The following is an 18,329-nucleotide window of genomic DNA, read 5'->3' as shown; positions in this document are numbered from 1 at the left end:
ACCAAACAAAAATGAATGTAAAACAATATTGAACAAAAGAATATATGCAATCAAATATATCCCAAAGGGTCATGAATATCACAATCAAAATGCAGATTGTTCAAGGACTAGTTGTCTCAGCCTGCTAGAATTATAAATAAGGCAGACATTCAGTTCTATCACAAGAATTTTCGGCTCACCTTTACTAATCCAAACAGAATATCAGTTGAGAGTGTTCTTTCGTGAGCCTCATCCACCATCACAACACTGCAATAATTGCAAACATAACAAGAGAACAATCATATAGCATCCAACTAAACCCCAAATATGAATCTTATACAAGCTTAGCTCACCTATAACTTGCCAGATCAGGTTCACCAAGGAATTCCCTCAGTAACATTCCATCTGTCATATATTTCAGAATAGTTTTCTCTGATGTACAATCTTCGAAACGGATTGAGTATCCAACCTACAAATTTTTGGAAGTTGAAATAAATATTTGAAAGACGGAGACATGATGCGAAAGAGAGAGATATGTATAATCAAATTACATACTAAAAAAATAATATTTACAATATAATGTACATAAACATATTCATTTTCTAAGAACGAGAAATCTATGTTATAATATTTAATAATGAAGACAGTCTACCTCATGCCCTAGTTTAACACCCATTTCTTGAGAAACTCGAGCTGCAACACTCATTGCAGCAACTCGCCGTGGCTGAGTACATGCGATCTGCAAACAAATGTAACCACCTTAGATTAGTTCATTTCCAAAACCTATTGAGAATAGAATAAATTTGTAGGATGCCAAAAGTTACAAGCATTATGATAGAACTGGTTCAGGAATAACAGAAGAGAAAGGAAACATTGTACTATGCACTTTATTGCTGTAAACCAAAATTCAGGTATTCGAGAGACCTGACTCTCCACAAACAATGAATTGTCTAAAAAGCCCCCCTTAATTGACCCCCTATCTCCTATTTATATTTGCCCCTTTACTACCAATACAATCTATTATTCAGTTACACTTTTTATCCTTTCCTTTCTGCCTATTTCTCCTACTATACACCTTCCGATATCTATCAATACCCCCTCCTGCAATATCCACCTTGTCCTGAAGGTGGAATAAAGGAAACATTTCCTGAATGTCCGTAGCTAATTCCCAACTATTCTCACTATTGAGAGTAATGGTTAATGGAGAGAACATATTCCTTGTGTATTGCAAAGAAAAAGATGTGTTTATATACAAAGTAGTAGGCCTAGGCCCATAAGATAAAACTATATCTAACACTCTCCCTCAAGCTGGTGTATATAGATCATATGCACCAAGCTTGTTACAAATATAATCAATCCTAGGACCTCGTAATGATTTGGTGAAGACATCTGCCAACTGATTAGTAGAGTTAACAAACTAAGTAGTAATGTCCCTAGATAAAATCTTCTCACGAATGAAGTGACAATTTATATCAATGTGTTTGGTCCTCTTGTGAAATACTGGATTTGAGGCAATATGAAGGGCAGCTTGGTTATCACATATGAGAGTCATCTGTGTAACTTTGCCAAATCTCAGTTCTTTAAGTAACTGTTTGAGCCAAATAAGCTCACATGTAGCAGAGGCCATAGCACGATATTCTGCTTCTGCACTAGATCTTGCCACTACATTCTGCTTCTTACTTTTCCAAGAAATCAAGTTATCACCGATAAAGCCACAATAACCTGAGGTGGATCTCCTATCAGAGGGAGAGCCTACCCAATCTGCATCTGAGTAACGCACAACTTGGGTATGATTGTTGTAGCCATATAATAAACCTTTTTCCTGGAGCACCTTTGATATACTTCAAAATGCGAATGACTACATTCCAATGTCCTGCACATGGAGAATTGAGAAATTGACTCACCACACTAACCGAAAAAGAGATGTCAAGACGAGTTACTGTGACATAATTCAATTTCCCAACCAATCTTCTATACCTCTCAGGATCTGAGAAAGGCTCCCCCTAACTTAGTAGAAGTTTAGCATTGGGATCCATAGGTGTATCAACGGGCTTGGAACTCATTAACCCACTTTCCTCTAAAATATCCAATGCATACTTTCTTTGAGATATTACAATTCCACTTGATCAGGGAGTTGCTAACACTCACAATCAGGGAGTTGCTGCCACTTGATCAGGACCTCCACTTGACCTGCCTCATTACTCCGAGTATTTAAAACAGCATCTAGTTGCACCTGTAACTCCCAAAAGTGTCAGTCAAAACTTTCGGTAAGGGTTGAGGCTGTTGCTAATCTCCAATAGCCTTCTTTAATTGTGAAACATGAAATACCAGATGAAGTTTACTGTTGGCTGGTAAATCAAGCTTATAAGCCACAACACCAATCCTTTGCATGATTTGATAAGGACCATAAAAACATGGTCGAAGTTTCTCATTTGGTCGTTTGGCTAAGGATTTCATCCTATAAGGTTACAATTTGAGGTATACCCACTCACCCTCTTGATACTCCACATCCTTCCTATGCTTATTAGCATGGGCTCCCATTTGATCTTGGGCTTTCAAAAGATTACTTCGCAATTCTACCAACAACTCATCACATTGGCAAACTAATTGATTCACCTCTTCCACCTTTGAAGGAATGGTAGTACCTTTCAGCAATATTGGAGGATCTCCCCCATACAAAGCTTTGAAAGGTGACATTTTGGTAGAGGCATTGTAATTGGTGTTAAACCAAAATTCTGCCCAAGCTAGATGTGATGGCCATTGCTTCGGCTTTGTACTAGTAAGACAACGCAAGTAGGTTTCTAAACAACGATTTACCACTTCTGTTTGGCCATCCGTTTGCGGATGGTAAGCTGATCTTAACTTGAGGTGGGTTCCTGCTTGTCGGAATAATTCCTTCCAAAACTGACTCATGCATATTTGATCTCGGTCAGAAACTATAGAGGAGGGAAAACCGTGTAACCTGACCACCTCCTTCAAGAACAATTCAGCTACCTCCTTTGTTGTAAATGGGTGACCAAGGGCTATAAAATGTGCAAATTTAGTTAATCTGTCCACCAACTCCTTGGAAATGAAGTTATGAGTAGCTCCACAATCCACCAGAACCACTACTCTGGCTCCTCCTATTTGCCCCCACACCTTGAGAGATCTCCTAGACGTTAACCCCACTATACTATGCATAGATAGTTGGGTTTTGGGATTTACCTCCAGCTCTAATTCTTCCTCCTCTTCCTCATCATTTGCCTTGAATTCCCCTAATACCATTACATTAAATTGTTTATTTTTGCATGTGATTAGGCCCAAATTTCTCCTCACACCTGAAACATTCCCCTTTTCTCACTTTTTCCTTCATCTCTGCATTGGTCAATCTTTTAAATCTTGGTTTCTCCCTTGTTGCCCGGTTGTCCATGTGATTACTCGCTTTGGAGGATGCTTGTGATCCTTTATTACCCATCTCAAATGGTTTAGTAACTTTTGAAGTCCACTCCCTACTAGCAGGTTTAGTAACAACCGAACTCCATTCTCTACTAGGCCGACTATGAGAGAACCCCTTGTACTGCTCCATTGATCGCCCCCATGAATAACCACCTACCCGTGTCATGGCCGCATTTTTCTCCTCAATCTTCTTGGCTTTACACATCATCTCTGATAGGTTTCTTGGCTCATACAATTTCATCTCCGCACTAATTTCCTCCTTCAACCCATTTAGGAATACATCCATCAAATGTCTCTTCTAATCCTTTCATCGCCCCTGCATATTTCTTGAATTGCTTAGTAAACTCATTGACTGATTCTTCTTGTTTCAAACAAAGCAACAATTCGAAAGGACTTCGTGTCATTGTTGGTTGGAATCACTGAATTACGGCTATCTTGAATCTTTCCCACGACGGCTTCTCATTGCACATCTCCCACCAATGAAACCACCCAAGAGCATCTCTTTCTAAGGCCACCATCACTGCTTGCATCTTCTCGGTCTCGGTCACTCCTCTTAATCGAAAATATCATTTCACTTTGCTTATCCACCCATAGGCGTCCTCACCCTCAAAGATTGGGATTTCTAATTTCCGCCTGTTGGAGTATAGTTTTACTCCTTACTTATATATGTAGAATAGTAATGTAGATTATGCTTTATCTTTTTCTTTACTATCACATTTATTGTCTTTATTATAGACCAACATTGATTGGCTCTATATAAACTCATCTTGTATTCATTGTGCTGTAGTGAAAACATATTTTGCTTATTGAAACATTCTCTCATCTTCTTTCTTCCGTTCTCTCTCTCTTTCTCTCTCACAATTCTAATATGGTATCATAGAGCTACTCGATCCTCTTTCCCCTTTCTCTTCTCTGTTCTTCACGACAATCTTGTCATGGCTGAATCAACTCCCCTAGTGGTTTCTTCTCCCCCACCGCCGCCCCCTCCTCCACCCATCAACGCTACACCCCTCAATACCATCCCCTCAAAGAACCCTCCCACTAATCCCCCTCCGTCTCTTACCTTTTCCCACACCATCTCAGAAAAACTGGACACCAAGAATTATCTTCTCTGGTGCCAGCAAGTCGAACCAGTTATCAAAGGCCACAGACTCCATCATTTTCTTGTTAACCCACAAATTCCCCAAAAGTACCTCTCTATCACTGATCGTGATTCTGGGCAGATATCTGAGTCCTATCTTGCCTGGGAACAGCAAGACCAACTATTGCTATCTTGGCTCCAATCTTCCATGTCTAAAGACACGCTTACTAGGGTCATCGGTTGCAAGACGTCCTGTCAATTATGGGACAAAATACATTCCTACTTCCATACTCACATGAATGCCAAAGCGCAGCAACTACGCAATGAACTACGCAGCACTAATCTTGACAACCAGACTATCTCCAACTATGTTCTCCTAATTCAAACTCTTGTTGATGCTCTAACTGCCATTGGTGATTCAGTTTCTGCAAAAGAGCATCTTGACATCATTCTTGAAGGCTTACCAGAAGAGTATGAATTCACCGTCTCACTCATTAGCAGTCGCTTTGACATGTTGTCCATAGACGAAGTTGAAACCTTGCTTCTTGGCCATGAATCTTGTCTTTACAAATTTAAAAAGGAAGTTGCTGCATTTATCAATGTTACTACCCCCAACCCTGATCCCTCCTTCTCGCTCCCACAAGCAAATCTTGCTCACCAAGAACCTCGACCTCAATTTGCGCAACATCGTGGGGGTCACGCAAATTTTTGTGGTGGACGGTTTTCTAACCGTGCTAGTCGTGGACGAGGCAGATTTGCTGGATTTCAATGTCAGGTCTGCCATCGCTATGGACATGTTGCTTCTTCTTGCTACTATAGATTTGATGAGACTTTTGTCCCAACCTCCCCACTGAATGCACCCACGTTCCCCTCCACTAACAATACTGATGCGACTTCTTGGTACAATAGTCAAACTGTTCAAGCCCACCAACATGCTCACCCTTCACCTCACCAACACGGCATTCTTGGCCCTAGACCACAACCCCCCCCAGAGGTTCACTTAGGCTCCTCACATACTCAACCTCGAGCCATGATTGCCTCATCTTCCTCCTCAGGTAACAACACTTGATATCCAGACTCTGGGGCTTCAAACCATGTGACCAATGTCTCTCAAAATATTCAACAGTTTACTTCTTTTGAACGAACGGATCAAATCCACGTTGGTAATAGACAAGGTCTTCATATTAATTCTACATGTGTCACTACTTTTCTCTCCCCGACAAATCCTAATTTTCATTTTGCTCTCAACAATCTACTGTTTGTCCCCTCCATTACCAAAAACCTAATCAGTGTAAGTCAATTTTCCAAAGACAATTCTGTCTCTTTTGAATTTCACCCTTCCATTTGCTTGGTAAAATCACAGGATACTAAGAAATCCTTCTCCAAGACTCGGTTGGTCCGGATGGTCTGTATCAATTTCCTACCTTGCTTCCCCCCACCAGCAAACAACCTGCCTAGTGTTTTCAAACTGCTACATCTCCCTCTATTAACACTGCCAGCCACAAATCTGTTTCTTTTGCCACTTGGCATTCTAGATTAGGTCATCCTAATGCTGATGTAATGAAACTTGTGTTCCACAACTTCAACATTCAATCTGTAAACAATATTGATTTAGATTTTTGTGCTTCTTATTGTCTTGGTAAATCTCATAGATTACCCTCAAGTCTGTCCAAAACTGTTTACACCACACCTTTTGAACTAATTTTCAGTGATTTATGGGGACCGACCTACACCCACGTCTACATGTGGCTATCAATATCATCTCACCTTTGTTGATGCTCACACACGCTTTACATGGATCTATCTTTTCAAAAACAAATCCCAAACTCTTAACATTTTTAAGTAGTTTCATATTATGGTTAAGAATCAATACAACCAACCGATCAAAGCCTTACAAATGGATTGAGGTGGTGAATTTCGCCCCTTTACAGCGTATCTCAATGATGTTGGAATTCAACATCGTCTCATATGCCCTCACACCCATCATCAAAATGGGGTTGTCGAACGAAAGCATAGGCACATTGTTGAACTTGGCCTCACTCTGTTAGCCCAAGCTAATTTTCCTATGGAATTCTGGGATCATGACTTCCTCACTAGCGTTTATCTAATCAATCGACTTCCCTCTTCCTCTATTCAAAATGCGGTTCCCTATTCCAAACTTTTCCACCAAAACCCGGATTATCACTTTCTCAAAGTCTTTGGCTGCTCTTGTTTTCCACATCTTCGACCTTACAACCACAACAAACTCTAATTTCGATCACAAGAATGTGTTTTTCTGGGGTACTCAACTTCTCACAAAGGCTACAAGTGCCTTGCCACTGATAGGCATCTCTATGTCTCTAAAGATGTTATATTTAATGAAACTAAATTTCCCTACCAGGATCTCTTTTCTCCGACCACTAACCATGCTTCTCAAAGCTTGATTCAGGTTCCTCTTACTGTGACCCACACTCAAACCTCTACACCCTACTCCTCTCCAATGCCCTCACATGAATCCAGCTCTATTCCCACTAATCAAATGCCACCCACTATGAAAGCCGAGCCTTACCCTCCTACAACCTCACCAAATATGTCATCTAGAACCTCTCCCACAGGTACCTCTCTCCAACCATTTTATCAGTCCCCATGCTCACCTGTTCCTGAATCTAATACACAACCATTCATCCATCCTTCCAATGTTCACCCTATGACAACAAGAGCAAAAGATGGCATTGTCAAACCCCGTCTTCAACCCACACTTCTATTAACCCATGTTGAACCCAAAACATTCAAACAAGCCTTATCCAATTCAACATGGTCTGCTGCAATGCAGATAGAATACAACGCCCTACTTAGGAATGGCACATGGTCTCTTGTTCGTCTACCCCCAAGCAGAACAGCCATAGGCTGTAAATGGGTCTTTCGTGTCAAAGAAAATCCTGATGGCACTGTCCAAAAATACAAAGCCCATCTTGTAGCTAAGGGGTTCAATCAACAATTTGGATTTGACTATAATGAAACCTTCGCACCTGTCATCAAACCTGTCACTCTTCGCCTTATCCTTACTCTTGCCTTAACCCATCATTGGCCTCTTCAACAACTAGACATCAATAATGCTTTTTTAAATGGCACCCTTGATGAAGAAGTATATATGACTCAACCCCCAGGATTTGAAACCTCTGATAAAAAATTTGTTTGTAAACTGCACAAAGCCATCTATGGACTCAAACAAGCACCCCGTGCTTGGTTTGAAAAGTTAAAATTGACTCTTCTACAATTTAACTTTCAAGCAAGCAAGTGTGATCCATCATTGTTCGTCTACTCTCATGCCAACAATGTCATCTATCTTGGTATATGTAGATGACATTATCATCACTGAAAACAATTCAACACTTCTTCATACACTTGTTTCTCAACTTCACTCAACCTTTTCCCTTAAAGATCTTGGTGATCTTGATTACTTTCTAGGTATTGAAGTAAAAGCACAATCTGATGGCTCTCTCATCCTCACTCAAAGCAAGTATATCTAGGATCTCTTAAACCGCACAGATATGGAAGCCTCCAAACCTATTTCCTCTCCAATGGTTAGTGGCTGCAAACTTTCAAAAGTTGGCACCGAAGATTTTCTAGATGCGTCTCTCTACTGTTCAGTCGTTGGTGCCTTACAATATGCTACAATAACAAGACCCGAGATTAGCTTCTCAGTAATGTCAATTTATGTCTCATCCTCTTGCACGTCATTGGTCAGTTGTTAAACATATTCTCCGCTATCTAAAGGGCACTACCTCTTGGGGTCTCCATTTGCAGCTAGCTCCATCCAACTCTCCTTTATCCATTCACGCCTACTGTGATGCAGACTGGGCGTCTGACCCTGATGATAGAAGATCTATGTCAGGAGCCTCTATATTTCTTGGACCAAATCTTGTGTCCTGGTGGTCCAAAAAGCAATCTGTTGTTGCTCGTTCCAGCACTGAAGCAGAATATAGAAGCCTTGCTCTTGCCATAGCTGAAGTTACTTGGATACAAACCTTGCTCTCTGAACTTAAAGTTTGTCATTCACCTCCAATCATTTTCTGTGACAACTTAAGCACAGTGGCCCTTGCTCACAATCCTGTTCTTCATGCATGCACCAAGCACATGGAATTAGATATGTTCTTTGTTCGAGAAAAGGTAGCTGCCAAGCATCTTCAAGTTGTGCACGTTCCAACCATAGATCAATGTGTTGATGTTCTCACAAAAGCTCTATCTTCGGCACAGTTCTGTGTTCTTTGGTCCAAGCTTCAAGTAGTCGAGTCAACTCATCCTACTTGAGCTTGCGGGGGGCTATTGGAGTATAGTTTTACTCCTTACTTATATATGTAGAATAGTAATGTAGATTATGCTTTATCTTTTTCTTTACTATCACATTTATTGTCTTTATTATAGACCAACATTGATTGGCTCTATATAAACTCATCTTGTATTCATTGTGTCGTAGTGAAAACATATTTTGCTTATTGAAGCATTCTCTCATCTTCTCTCTTCCGTTCTCTCTCTCTTTCTCTCTCACAATTCTAATACCCCCATTTGTCTCCCGCTATTGTTTCACTTGTATTTTCCCCCATTGACTCAACTTCTATTCCAGAATTTTGATTTTTCCCTTTGTCTTCCCCAATCGGATTTTCACCCAGTCTTGAAACTAACCTTTCGATCATGCATTCCATCTTTTTCAGCCTTTCATCTCGTTGTTCTTCATGCCGTTCTTGCTGTGCAAAGCGTTCTTCCATGCTTTCTTGATTCCGACTCAAACTCGCCATTGCTTTCTCTAGACTATCGATTCTAGAATCTGGATTCCATTCTTGTTGATGCCATCAGTCCCCTAAAATGTGATACCCACTACTCCGAGATCGGAGCTCTGATACCAGTTGATAGAACTGGTTCAGGAATAATAGAAGAGAAAGCAAACATTGTACTATGCACTTTATTGCTATAAACCAAAATTCAGGTATTCGAGAGACCTGACTCTCCACAAACAATGAATTGTCTAAAAAGCCCCCCTTAATTGACCCCCTATCTCCTATTTATATTTGCCCCTTTACTACCAATACAATCTATTATTCAGTTACACTTTTAATCCTCTCCTTTCTGCCTATTTCTCCTACTGTACACCTTCCAATATCTATCACATTCACAGCAGAACAACTCAATCATGATTAAATTCTTAAACCATATCCACACTCACGGTACTTAAAATGTTTTTTAGGACCTAAAATAACACATTTAAAAACAAACAAGTACCTACTTCCACAATTTATAAACCAGAACAGCATGAAACAAAACATTAACAAAGTAGCATGCCTTCACAATATTTGCACATTGTAAAATAAAAATAAATATAATGGAAGCCTTAAATAAGCTTTTCAAATGAAATTAACCTAATGAAATCACATAAATTAAATCTTACCATTCCATGTTTTGTAAAGCCAGCTTCATGAAGATATTGGGGGATCTGTGTCGTCTTCCCTGAACCAGTTTCACCAACAATTATAAGTACCTATATATAAGAAAATTGTTGAAGGTTAATTTGAATGAACATACAATTGTATACAAAAAAATGTAATAAAAGGGTAATGAAATCAGTTAATACAAATACAGAACAGTTTCCTGACAACAGAGATAAAATTCATTAATGAACACCAAAAATGAAAAGCAGGATAAAAAAGTAAAAAAAAAATAAAAAGAAAAAAATAATAATAGAGAGAGAAGAGGGGGAACCATGCCTGGTGCTCCTGAACAGCTTGGAGCAATTCATCCCGATAAGGATGAATGGGCAACTTTTTCCTCTCATCCTATAAAAAAGACAACAAAGAAAGTGAACTGTAGTCAGCTTTTACAAATTAATCCTGTCAGAAGATTGAAATTTTTATTCCTTAACCCTTGAACTTTAAAGGGATGACTAACAGCCCACCTCAGCTTAATACCTTTCTCATTGAATTAAGATGTCAATGACATGATTATTGTAATTAATTCGTTAACCAATATATATCAGACTCAATTTATTTTTCCAGTTGCCATCTAATAATGTGTAACAGCATCTTAGTCTTTCACTTGTATTTTTTGTAGCCTCAATCATTAATTAAAACTAGAAGAATATGTTTCACTTTCTTTTAATAACAGAAGAATATGGTTTAGTGACACAATTAAAAGATTTTCTAAACACAATTCAGTGCCTGTCAACCTGTGCTAGGAAGTAGGAACTAATAAAGCCATATGTGAAATATTGAAATGCTACCTGTAGTGCCTCCAAAGCTGACTTTGCTCTGGACTTTTCAAGTGAATCTTCCATCTCTTCATAATCAAACTGCAAAGAAAAACTGTCTCAAACAGAAGAATAGCACCATCAAAACCCATCAGTCAAGCTGAATCATCCACATACCTTGTCGCCATCCATTACTGATGCCTTGATAAAATCAATTTGGTCCTCAAAAACATACCTAAACAAAAATTGTGAGCAAGCCTAAAATCAGTTATCTGTATACTCAAAGAAATAGCGGTGATGAATCACACCCTATACTATATCTAAGGAATAAAATTATACAAACTTAAGACTTGCATAGTGAAATGCCATCCAATAAGCAAGACTTTAACGCCATATAATCAGGTAAAAAAATCAGATTACAATGCATAACATTGAGTAACAGTTGTTTCTAGATGAACAAACTTACTGATAATCATCAGAGACTTGTTTTTTATTTTTTGAACCATACTTTAGCGTTGCCTTTCCTGAAAGATATTATTCAGAATCCAGAAATATACCATTACAGATAAAGAATATGAACTTCTTTCTTAACAATGAGAGATTTTATACAAGTATGCTAATATAAAAGTGTGTACCAATTTGATGTTCCTCCCAGGCCTCTTGTTCAGCAAATGGATTCATCTTTTCTTCAGCATTTGGATCTCTATGAATAAACAAAATAAAAGATTTTGACTAAGAAAGTAAAAATGCTTTTGGAAATTTATGCACAACACAATCACAAGATAAAATTTTGAGGAAATACAAGATAACTGGTATTATGAGAATAGACTAATAGTGTATATGTGATTATTAGAGAAATTTCAGAGAGAATACAAGAAAATATTATTGATTATATTCTGTTATGAATGAAATATAAGGAGAGAGCAACTATATAAAGTTGCAGAAGAGTGTAAAATAAGATACACAAACCTAGCTTACATGATAAGATAAATAAAGGTGTCACTTTCAGTTATAACTGAAACAGTTACGGGGAAAAAGTAAAATACATCAATACAGAAAAGAAGAGAAAATCCTATACTCTAATAGTGATTCCAGTTTCTTTTCCTTTTTATATTTTTACAACTAGTGGAGATCATGTATCAAGTGAAAACACCTGTAACGCTGCATAGCCACAGAAAATCTCTTCTCCTGATTAACAACACCTTCCTGATCATAAGCTTCTGGCATTCTATACTGCAATTTCAGGAGAATGTGTAAGAGATTGAATAAGAAATATATAGATCTATCAATTTAACTTATCATATGCTCAAATCCCTTTGTCAGTGCCCAGATCCATAAAGTATTAAATACTGTCAGATAAAAGATCTTTACTCTAATTTCCATTGCAACTAAGAAGGATTGCATTATACAGTTCAAGTCTTGGCAATAAATTAGTAATCATCAATAGAAAGAAAAGGAAGAAATAACTGGCAAGCAGCTTAACTTAACAAATAAAAAAATTTCTTTTGACAATAATTAACAATTGATACATAAACCAATTAGGATTTCACACTCATGGAATACAAACTTATCGATTACCATACCTCATTTACATTGTCAGCCTCCTCAGACCGCTTCTTCACAAGTTCATATATCTCTTTCTTGTACCTGCGGGATATAAACAAAACAAATAAAACTTTTCCTGGCTAAAGAAACAGAAGCTACATCTTTGATATTTGGGATTGGGGCTCCACACATAGCATAATGATAGAAGGGTTATAGTTCCCATCTGCAAATACAGAATTCACAAATATACTCCTAAAACAAACAGATTGAACAAGACAAAATAATAAAAAACTAAATCAGCAGCTTGACTTTAGTTTAAAAGCTACTATAGAAGGACTGTGGTGGTGACCAAAGTTGGGCGTAGCATTTCCTTCACATAATTCAATCACTAATAAAAAAATTAAAAAAAAAAATGTCTCATATGGTAACAAAAGGCAAATTGAATAAGGGGAACTCAAGAAACAAGTGAACAGATAGATTACCTCAGTTCACGATATTCTACTTCCGAAAGCTTTACACCTTCAAATAGATATTGCTCATCTTCTATATCATCTCTGCAGTAACCACGATAAAGTATTAAATTCAGCAATAAATTAAGGAACAGATATGTATAAATATAATAGCATACCAAACAGCATAGTAATCAAATCAAACTATAATATGTTCATTGACAAAAAATCAGATCAAACAAAGAACTTAGAGAAAACAAAAAAAAAAAAAAAATAAAGTTGTATCATACCTTAGTTCTTCTAATTTCTTTTCCTCCCTTTTCTTCAAGTATTCTTGCCTTGAAACCTTTCTGCAAAAAAAGGGTGGGACTATAACTGACATGGCATAGTGTGTTCAACTTTAAGCCATTACACAAGCAATAAACAGCAATTTGACCTTAAATAAGACAAGAATAAAAAATAACCAAGCCTTATCTCATTACATGTGATTACCTTGCAAATGACACCATCAGGCAATATCAAAAACCAAAATTTCAATAGTCCATTTAGACTAACGTCATTTTCCATTGTTTCTCCTAAAGTTTTATTTAGTCTTGCCATATCCATTTTACTCAATATCTTCCATTCAATTATAAAAGATAGCACTCTAATCCCTTGTGCATATTTAAGGCACAAAATTCCCTTAACAAAGCCATGTGTTAAGCACCAAAGAGCAACCAAGGAATCAAACAAATCCCAAACAAACAAAGTTTAGAGATAAATGGTTTTCCTTTAAAGATGCGTTCCTTCTAAGACAAAGACACCATCAAATACCATATGGAGCAACTACCTATAACACTTTATTTGCTTCAATCAACACATTTGAATTTATTATTTGGTCTCTTGTTTCTTCTAGGGTGTTTTCAAAGCAAACCATTCTTCCAATACATTGGATAGAGCTAATTGATAAACCAGTAATATTCATTTTCTCTCAGTTTCCACTTTCCACTTCTCTTTTCTCTCTGAATTGTAACAGTTTGGAAAGTGGTGCTAATAAAATTAATATTAATGACATGTTACAAGCTCATAGACCACATAACACCTTTTCACATTGTCCACCTTGTATGTCTGTTATGGGAGATGTTTGGAAATAATCAGTTCCCTTATATCAGGAGACAATACCATATTAGGTCTCAAACTCTGCACCTACTGCTAGAAATTAGAATCAAACATATTATATAGTACCACTACTCAATTCAGTACTTTCAATTTCTAAAATCATCAGAAGAGTTTAGCAAGAAAACGACCAGTTATAACCTCATAACATGTTGGCATCAATCAAGCCCAGATATTCTGAAAATGCAAAAATATCAGTGTCTAACACATATCTGACAATTTATGGATCATACTTCCAGTAATTTTTTAGTTATATTTATTGTTAAAAAGGATTTTTTTTTTTTTTTTGTGATATTATAACTTGGACAGGGAAATTGTATAATGTGACATGTTCATCCGAATGTATATTTTAAAAAAATTAAATTTTAAAATTGCTAGACGTCCTATATATAATCTAAACTTTAGCAGTTAAATGTTAAGCTAATCATACATTTCAGAAAAAATGCTTTTGCTATGTTTTATGCTTATGGACTTTCTTGCATCAGACACTAACCAGATTCTTAAATCATCAGTCTACATGCTTATAAATTGTCCACCACTCAAGGATTCTAAAAGACAAACTTTTTTTTCTGAACCTTATATTAACTACTACTCAACAAACAACAAATCTTAAGGGTACTTATCATGTATAAGAATATTCCCTCATCCAACACACACAAATGTAATAACAAACCTCAAAGTTTGAATATCATCCAGCTCTGCAGCATTAGATCTTCGAATTGCCTCTTCTGTTGGATGACAGATTGAACCAAGATTGTAAAACCAACAAATAGATTTAAGGCATAAAACATGCATGAAACTACACGGATACGTATATCTATACATGTTTATAAGTTTAACAATCCATTGACGTACCTTCCTCCTTTCGTGTTAATTTTGATTCAGTCAACTGGCAATCAAGAAGCAATTCAAACAATTAGAAGGAAACAACAGGGAAGATAAAACATTAAAAAAAAAAAAAGTATATTACCCATGTAAGCATTTAACTTGGTAAATGTGCTACTAATATAAGCATCATTATATTCTTCAATTATATTAAAAAATCTAACAAGCTTTAAAAGGACAACTAGACAAGTTCATAATGTTATGAGCAATAAGTATGATTCCACATGCATTTATGGCTGATAAGAGCAAAAGGGCGGCCCAGTGCACGAGGCTCCCACCTAGTGGGGTCTGGGGAGGGTAGATGTACGCATGTGGAAATCTTGTGCACTCAGATAAGAGCAAAGTCCAGAAAATCTTGTGCACTCAGATACAGTTAGTATCTAAGTCAGCCCTAAACAAAGATAACTGGCATATATCTTCGCACATTTTATAACCATCTTCATCACAATTTTCCTCATTCTTTCCAATAAATATTCTTTTACCCATAAAAAAGCATTTATGTAGCCACTAACTAACACCCTAAAGTACTGGTATTAACCAATAATAATAACAATAGTTAAAAGAATAATAACCAAGTACACCTGACCAAATCGTTTGAACATTGACAAGTACCTTCCGTGTCCCTGCTGCATCTCTTTCTCTCAAATGCTGCTCTAATTCCTCCTTCTCTCTTTGATCTTTCAATCTTTCTTCTTCCGACTGTTTGCAAATAAACAAGCAATCACATCAAGACAAGAGACAAATAATAATAACAACAAAATTAAATAATGCATTTACAAACGGATGTAATAGAACATCATATATGCAAAGGACGATTTTTCAACAAATCAACTCGTTGACATGATCAACAAAAATTGGACTGCACAAAATCTAGTTCTCATTTGCAAACATTATATTTAAGACAGGAAAAAATAGCTCAGTACCACCAAGGCACTTATGAATCTAAATAGGTACTCAGCAAGAGATACTCAACAAACAAACCCAGAAACTCAATGATTCATAGAGTTGAATATGTTCACTGAAATGTGCCATGGGAAAAACAAACTGTAGCTGACAGCGCAGTAAAAACATATGGATATTGCAGCAGGAGTTTCATTATCATTTACAAAATTTGTCATGTATAAGCACATCTAGATTCTAGACATTAAGCGGGTGGGGGGGTAAGAGTACCTCTGAATCATTCTCTTCATAAGGGGATGTTCTTCTCTTAACTTGTCTATCCCTTTCCTTTCTCGAAACTTCCTGCAGGATTACATTTGGACAAAACAAGTGAATTGCTGTTAAAAGAACCATTGATTAGCAGCTTACAATGAGCAAGAAACATAAAAATGAAACTAATAGCCTATGAGCACTTTGCCTCATCATCATCTTGAACTTCACTTTTCTTCCTGAATCGTTTTTCATGGTTGTCAACCTTTCTAGATGAAGAAGAAGTAGTTATTGAATATTTATCTACATAGGCATCGTCACTATTGTCATCATCCTTCAAAATAGTGTAAGTCTTCTGCTTCCTGGCCAACATTGCAGCTTCTCTCTCTTGTTTCTGATATTGCTGATATAGATAACAAGAGTATCAATAGCCAGCAGACATTAGATATTTCTACAGGGGAAAGGATTGGCTAGATTAATTTAAAACTCCAAAGTTCAAAGATAGAAGCAAATTTTCACTCCCAAAAACCTCACATTTAAACCCGTTGATTTACGAGGAACTCTTGAGAAAATTTCTTCTGCAAACGAACGAGTGTCTGTTGACGAGATCCCAAACTCCACTAGTTTGCCCGCCAAATCAGCTGGTGAAGTAGCTTGCTTGGCTGCAACACCAAAAAAGAGATTAACAAAATATGGCTCATGAAACCCAACATTGGAATGAATGATTTCCATATTGACTATTGAAGATATTTCAAGGTGAGAAAAATGATATTAGATGACTTACATAGTCCAATCATGTACTGCACTACCGTGGGCTGAGAATACCCCAGTAGTGACATCAACTTATCCGATACCCATGTCTTTAGGTTGTCATGACTCCCCATTGTCACTGTATCAATTAACATAAAATACAATACATCAAAGTTTTTTCAAAATAAATAGGATTCAGAATAATGTCACACAAGTCACTAAATTTCTCTTCTTCTTTTTTCTTTTTGTGTTTAACAAGGAGGTATAACTCCTCCCCTGGTCATCCTTATAGAACTTAGCCCTTATTTTATCAAGTCACTTAATTTGCAACTTCAAAAACTCCTAGCACTTATCTTTTCATCTTTTATCCAAAAACAAAAACACAAAAAAACTAAGACTCCTTTTCAATGCTAGTGTTGTGCATATAGGTAAGCATTCTGCATACCATACATAGTTTGAGAGCTAACAAAACCTAGGAATGTTGAAATGGATTATGAAAGTTGAGGCAGAGAGAAATAAGAGGGCACTGAATCACATAGAAATTTCATAATCGAATACAGTGATGAATAGAGTGCGTTGAAAAGAGAAGCCATGAAAGGAAGAAAACTTTACCTGATCTGACAGAGACAACGAGAGAAATAAGCGCGCGAACAAACGAGAGAGACCAACGAAGAGACCACGAGAGGGAGGGTTGAAATAAGCGTCGCGGTCGAAGGCGGCGAAGGGCGCATATAATTTTCATATAATTTTGATAAGAAATTGTATTTTATATTTATTTAAAATTTATAACTTATAATGGTTGTGCAAAATTTATAAATTATAAATTGTATTGTTAATTTCTTTTTGCAATTTTTAATTTCTAAATTTAATAAATTATTTAAGTAAATTAATGTTATATATTTTTATTATTTTCTAGTTTACTTATATTTTAAATTTAATTATTATTTTATTATTAATTTAACTTTTTTATTATGAAAATTATACTTTATACTTTAATTTATTGTAAATTGATTTGTTATTTTAATTTAAACATGTTGTTTTATATGTTAGATTATGACATAATTATATTTCACAAAGAAAATAATTAATTTTTAAAGGATGTTTCTAAAAAATATTGAGTCAACAAAGTAATATTGTAATTAAACATTAAAATCATTATATAAACAACAAAATAATATTCTCAAGAATTATGATGAATGATTGTCAAAGTTTGTAGTTTATCATAACCATAAATTTTTGGGATGAAAAAACTTTGTTCCAATCAAATTCTCTCTTGAATAATGAAGTTATTATGCTCCTATTAACTATCACATGCTCTTATATATATGAGGAGGGTTATAATTATACTGGTATAACTTTTACCAAGTGTTACACTTCTTAATAATTTTATATTAAATGTGAATTTTGTAAATCCAACTGTTAGATTGAAAGTTCATATATCTTAGATTATATATACAAAATTTTATATTAATCCAAGATGATTTGATACTTCATTTTTATAGTTGATGAATTTATCTCGTCTATTGGATGTGAAGGTGGTGTTGGCGTTGTTGGGTGTTGGTAGTCTAGAGGTGACTATACAGGGTGAGTATGTGTGTTGTAATAAGTTAATATTATTGTGTTTTTGTTTGGCTTATTGTTATATGGTGTGTTTTGCTACAAATTTGATAGGGAAGAGTGTGTG

The 18,329-nt window shown here is 36.3% G+C and overlaps 1 protein-coding gene across 2 annotated transcripts in view; it reads right to left on the bottom strand.

Moving 5' to 3' along the window:
• The window catches only part of LOC109807632 (pre-mRNA-splicing factor ATP-dependent RNA helicase DEAH1), a 39,065-nt gene extending 21,661 nt beyond the window's left edge, over positions 1 to 17,404 (bottom strand). Inside the window, exons 1-21 of one of the 2 annotated variants that reach the window (XM_083076753.1) lie at positions 17,258 to 17,404; positions 16,680 to 16,784; positions 16,430 to 16,557; positions 16,104 to 16,298; positions 15,917 to 15,988; positions 15,359 to 15,445; positions 14,717 to 14,750; positions 14,535 to 14,589; positions 12,997 to 13,056; positions 12,740 to 12,811; positions 12,296 to 12,359; positions 11,866 to 11,945; positions 11,348 to 11,415; positions 11,179 to 11,236; positions 10,890 to 10,947; positions 10,746 to 10,814; positions 10,234 to 10,302; positions 9,918 to 10,007; positions 632 to 718; positions 333 to 448; positions 180 to 246 (exon numbers count right to left, since the gene is read on the bottom strand). In XM_083076753.1, the coding sequence (XP_082932879.1) occupies positions 180 to 246; positions 333 to 448; positions 632 to 718; positions 9,918 to 10,007; positions 10,234 to 10,302; positions 10,746 to 10,814; positions 10,890 to 10,947; positions 11,179 to 11,236; positions 11,348 to 11,415; positions 11,866 to 11,945; positions 12,296 to 12,359; positions 12,740 to 12,811; positions 12,997 to 13,056; positions 14,535 to 14,589; positions 14,717 to 14,750; positions 15,359 to 15,445; positions 15,917 to 15,988; positions 16,104 to 16,298; positions 16,430 to 16,557; positions 16,680 to 16,784; positions 17,258 to 17,387 (1,764 nt within the window). In that variant the 5' untranslated portion in view covers positions 17,388 to 17,404. Of the gene's footprint in view, positions 1 to 179; positions 247 to 332; positions 449 to 631; positions 719 to 9,917; positions 10,008 to 10,233; positions 10,303 to 10,745; positions 10,815 to 10,889; positions 10,948 to 11,178; positions 11,237 to 11,347; positions 11,416 to 11,865; positions 11,946 to 12,295; positions 12,360 to 12,739; positions 12,812 to 12,996; positions 13,057 to 14,534; positions 14,590 to 14,716; positions 14,751 to 15,358; positions 15,446 to 15,916; positions 15,989 to 16,103; positions 16,347 to 16,429; positions 16,558 to 16,679; positions 16,785 to 17,257 lie in introns of those variants that run through there. The other variant, XM_083076754.1, reaches the window with a different exon arrangement.
• Positions 17,405 to 18,329: the final 925 nt, after the last annotated feature.

The sequence above is a fragment of the Cajanus cajan genome, chromosome 6, assembly GCF_000230855.2.
Source record: "Cajanus cajan strain Asha chromosome 6, NIPB_CcT2T_4, whole genome shotgun sequence".
Lineage (NCBI taxonomy): Eukaryota > Viridiplantae > Streptophyta > Magnoliopsida > Fabales > Fabaceae > Cajanus > Cajanus cajan.
Note: the sequence above shows the minus strand (reverse complement) of the source record. Positions and strands in the feature narration are given on the sequence as shown.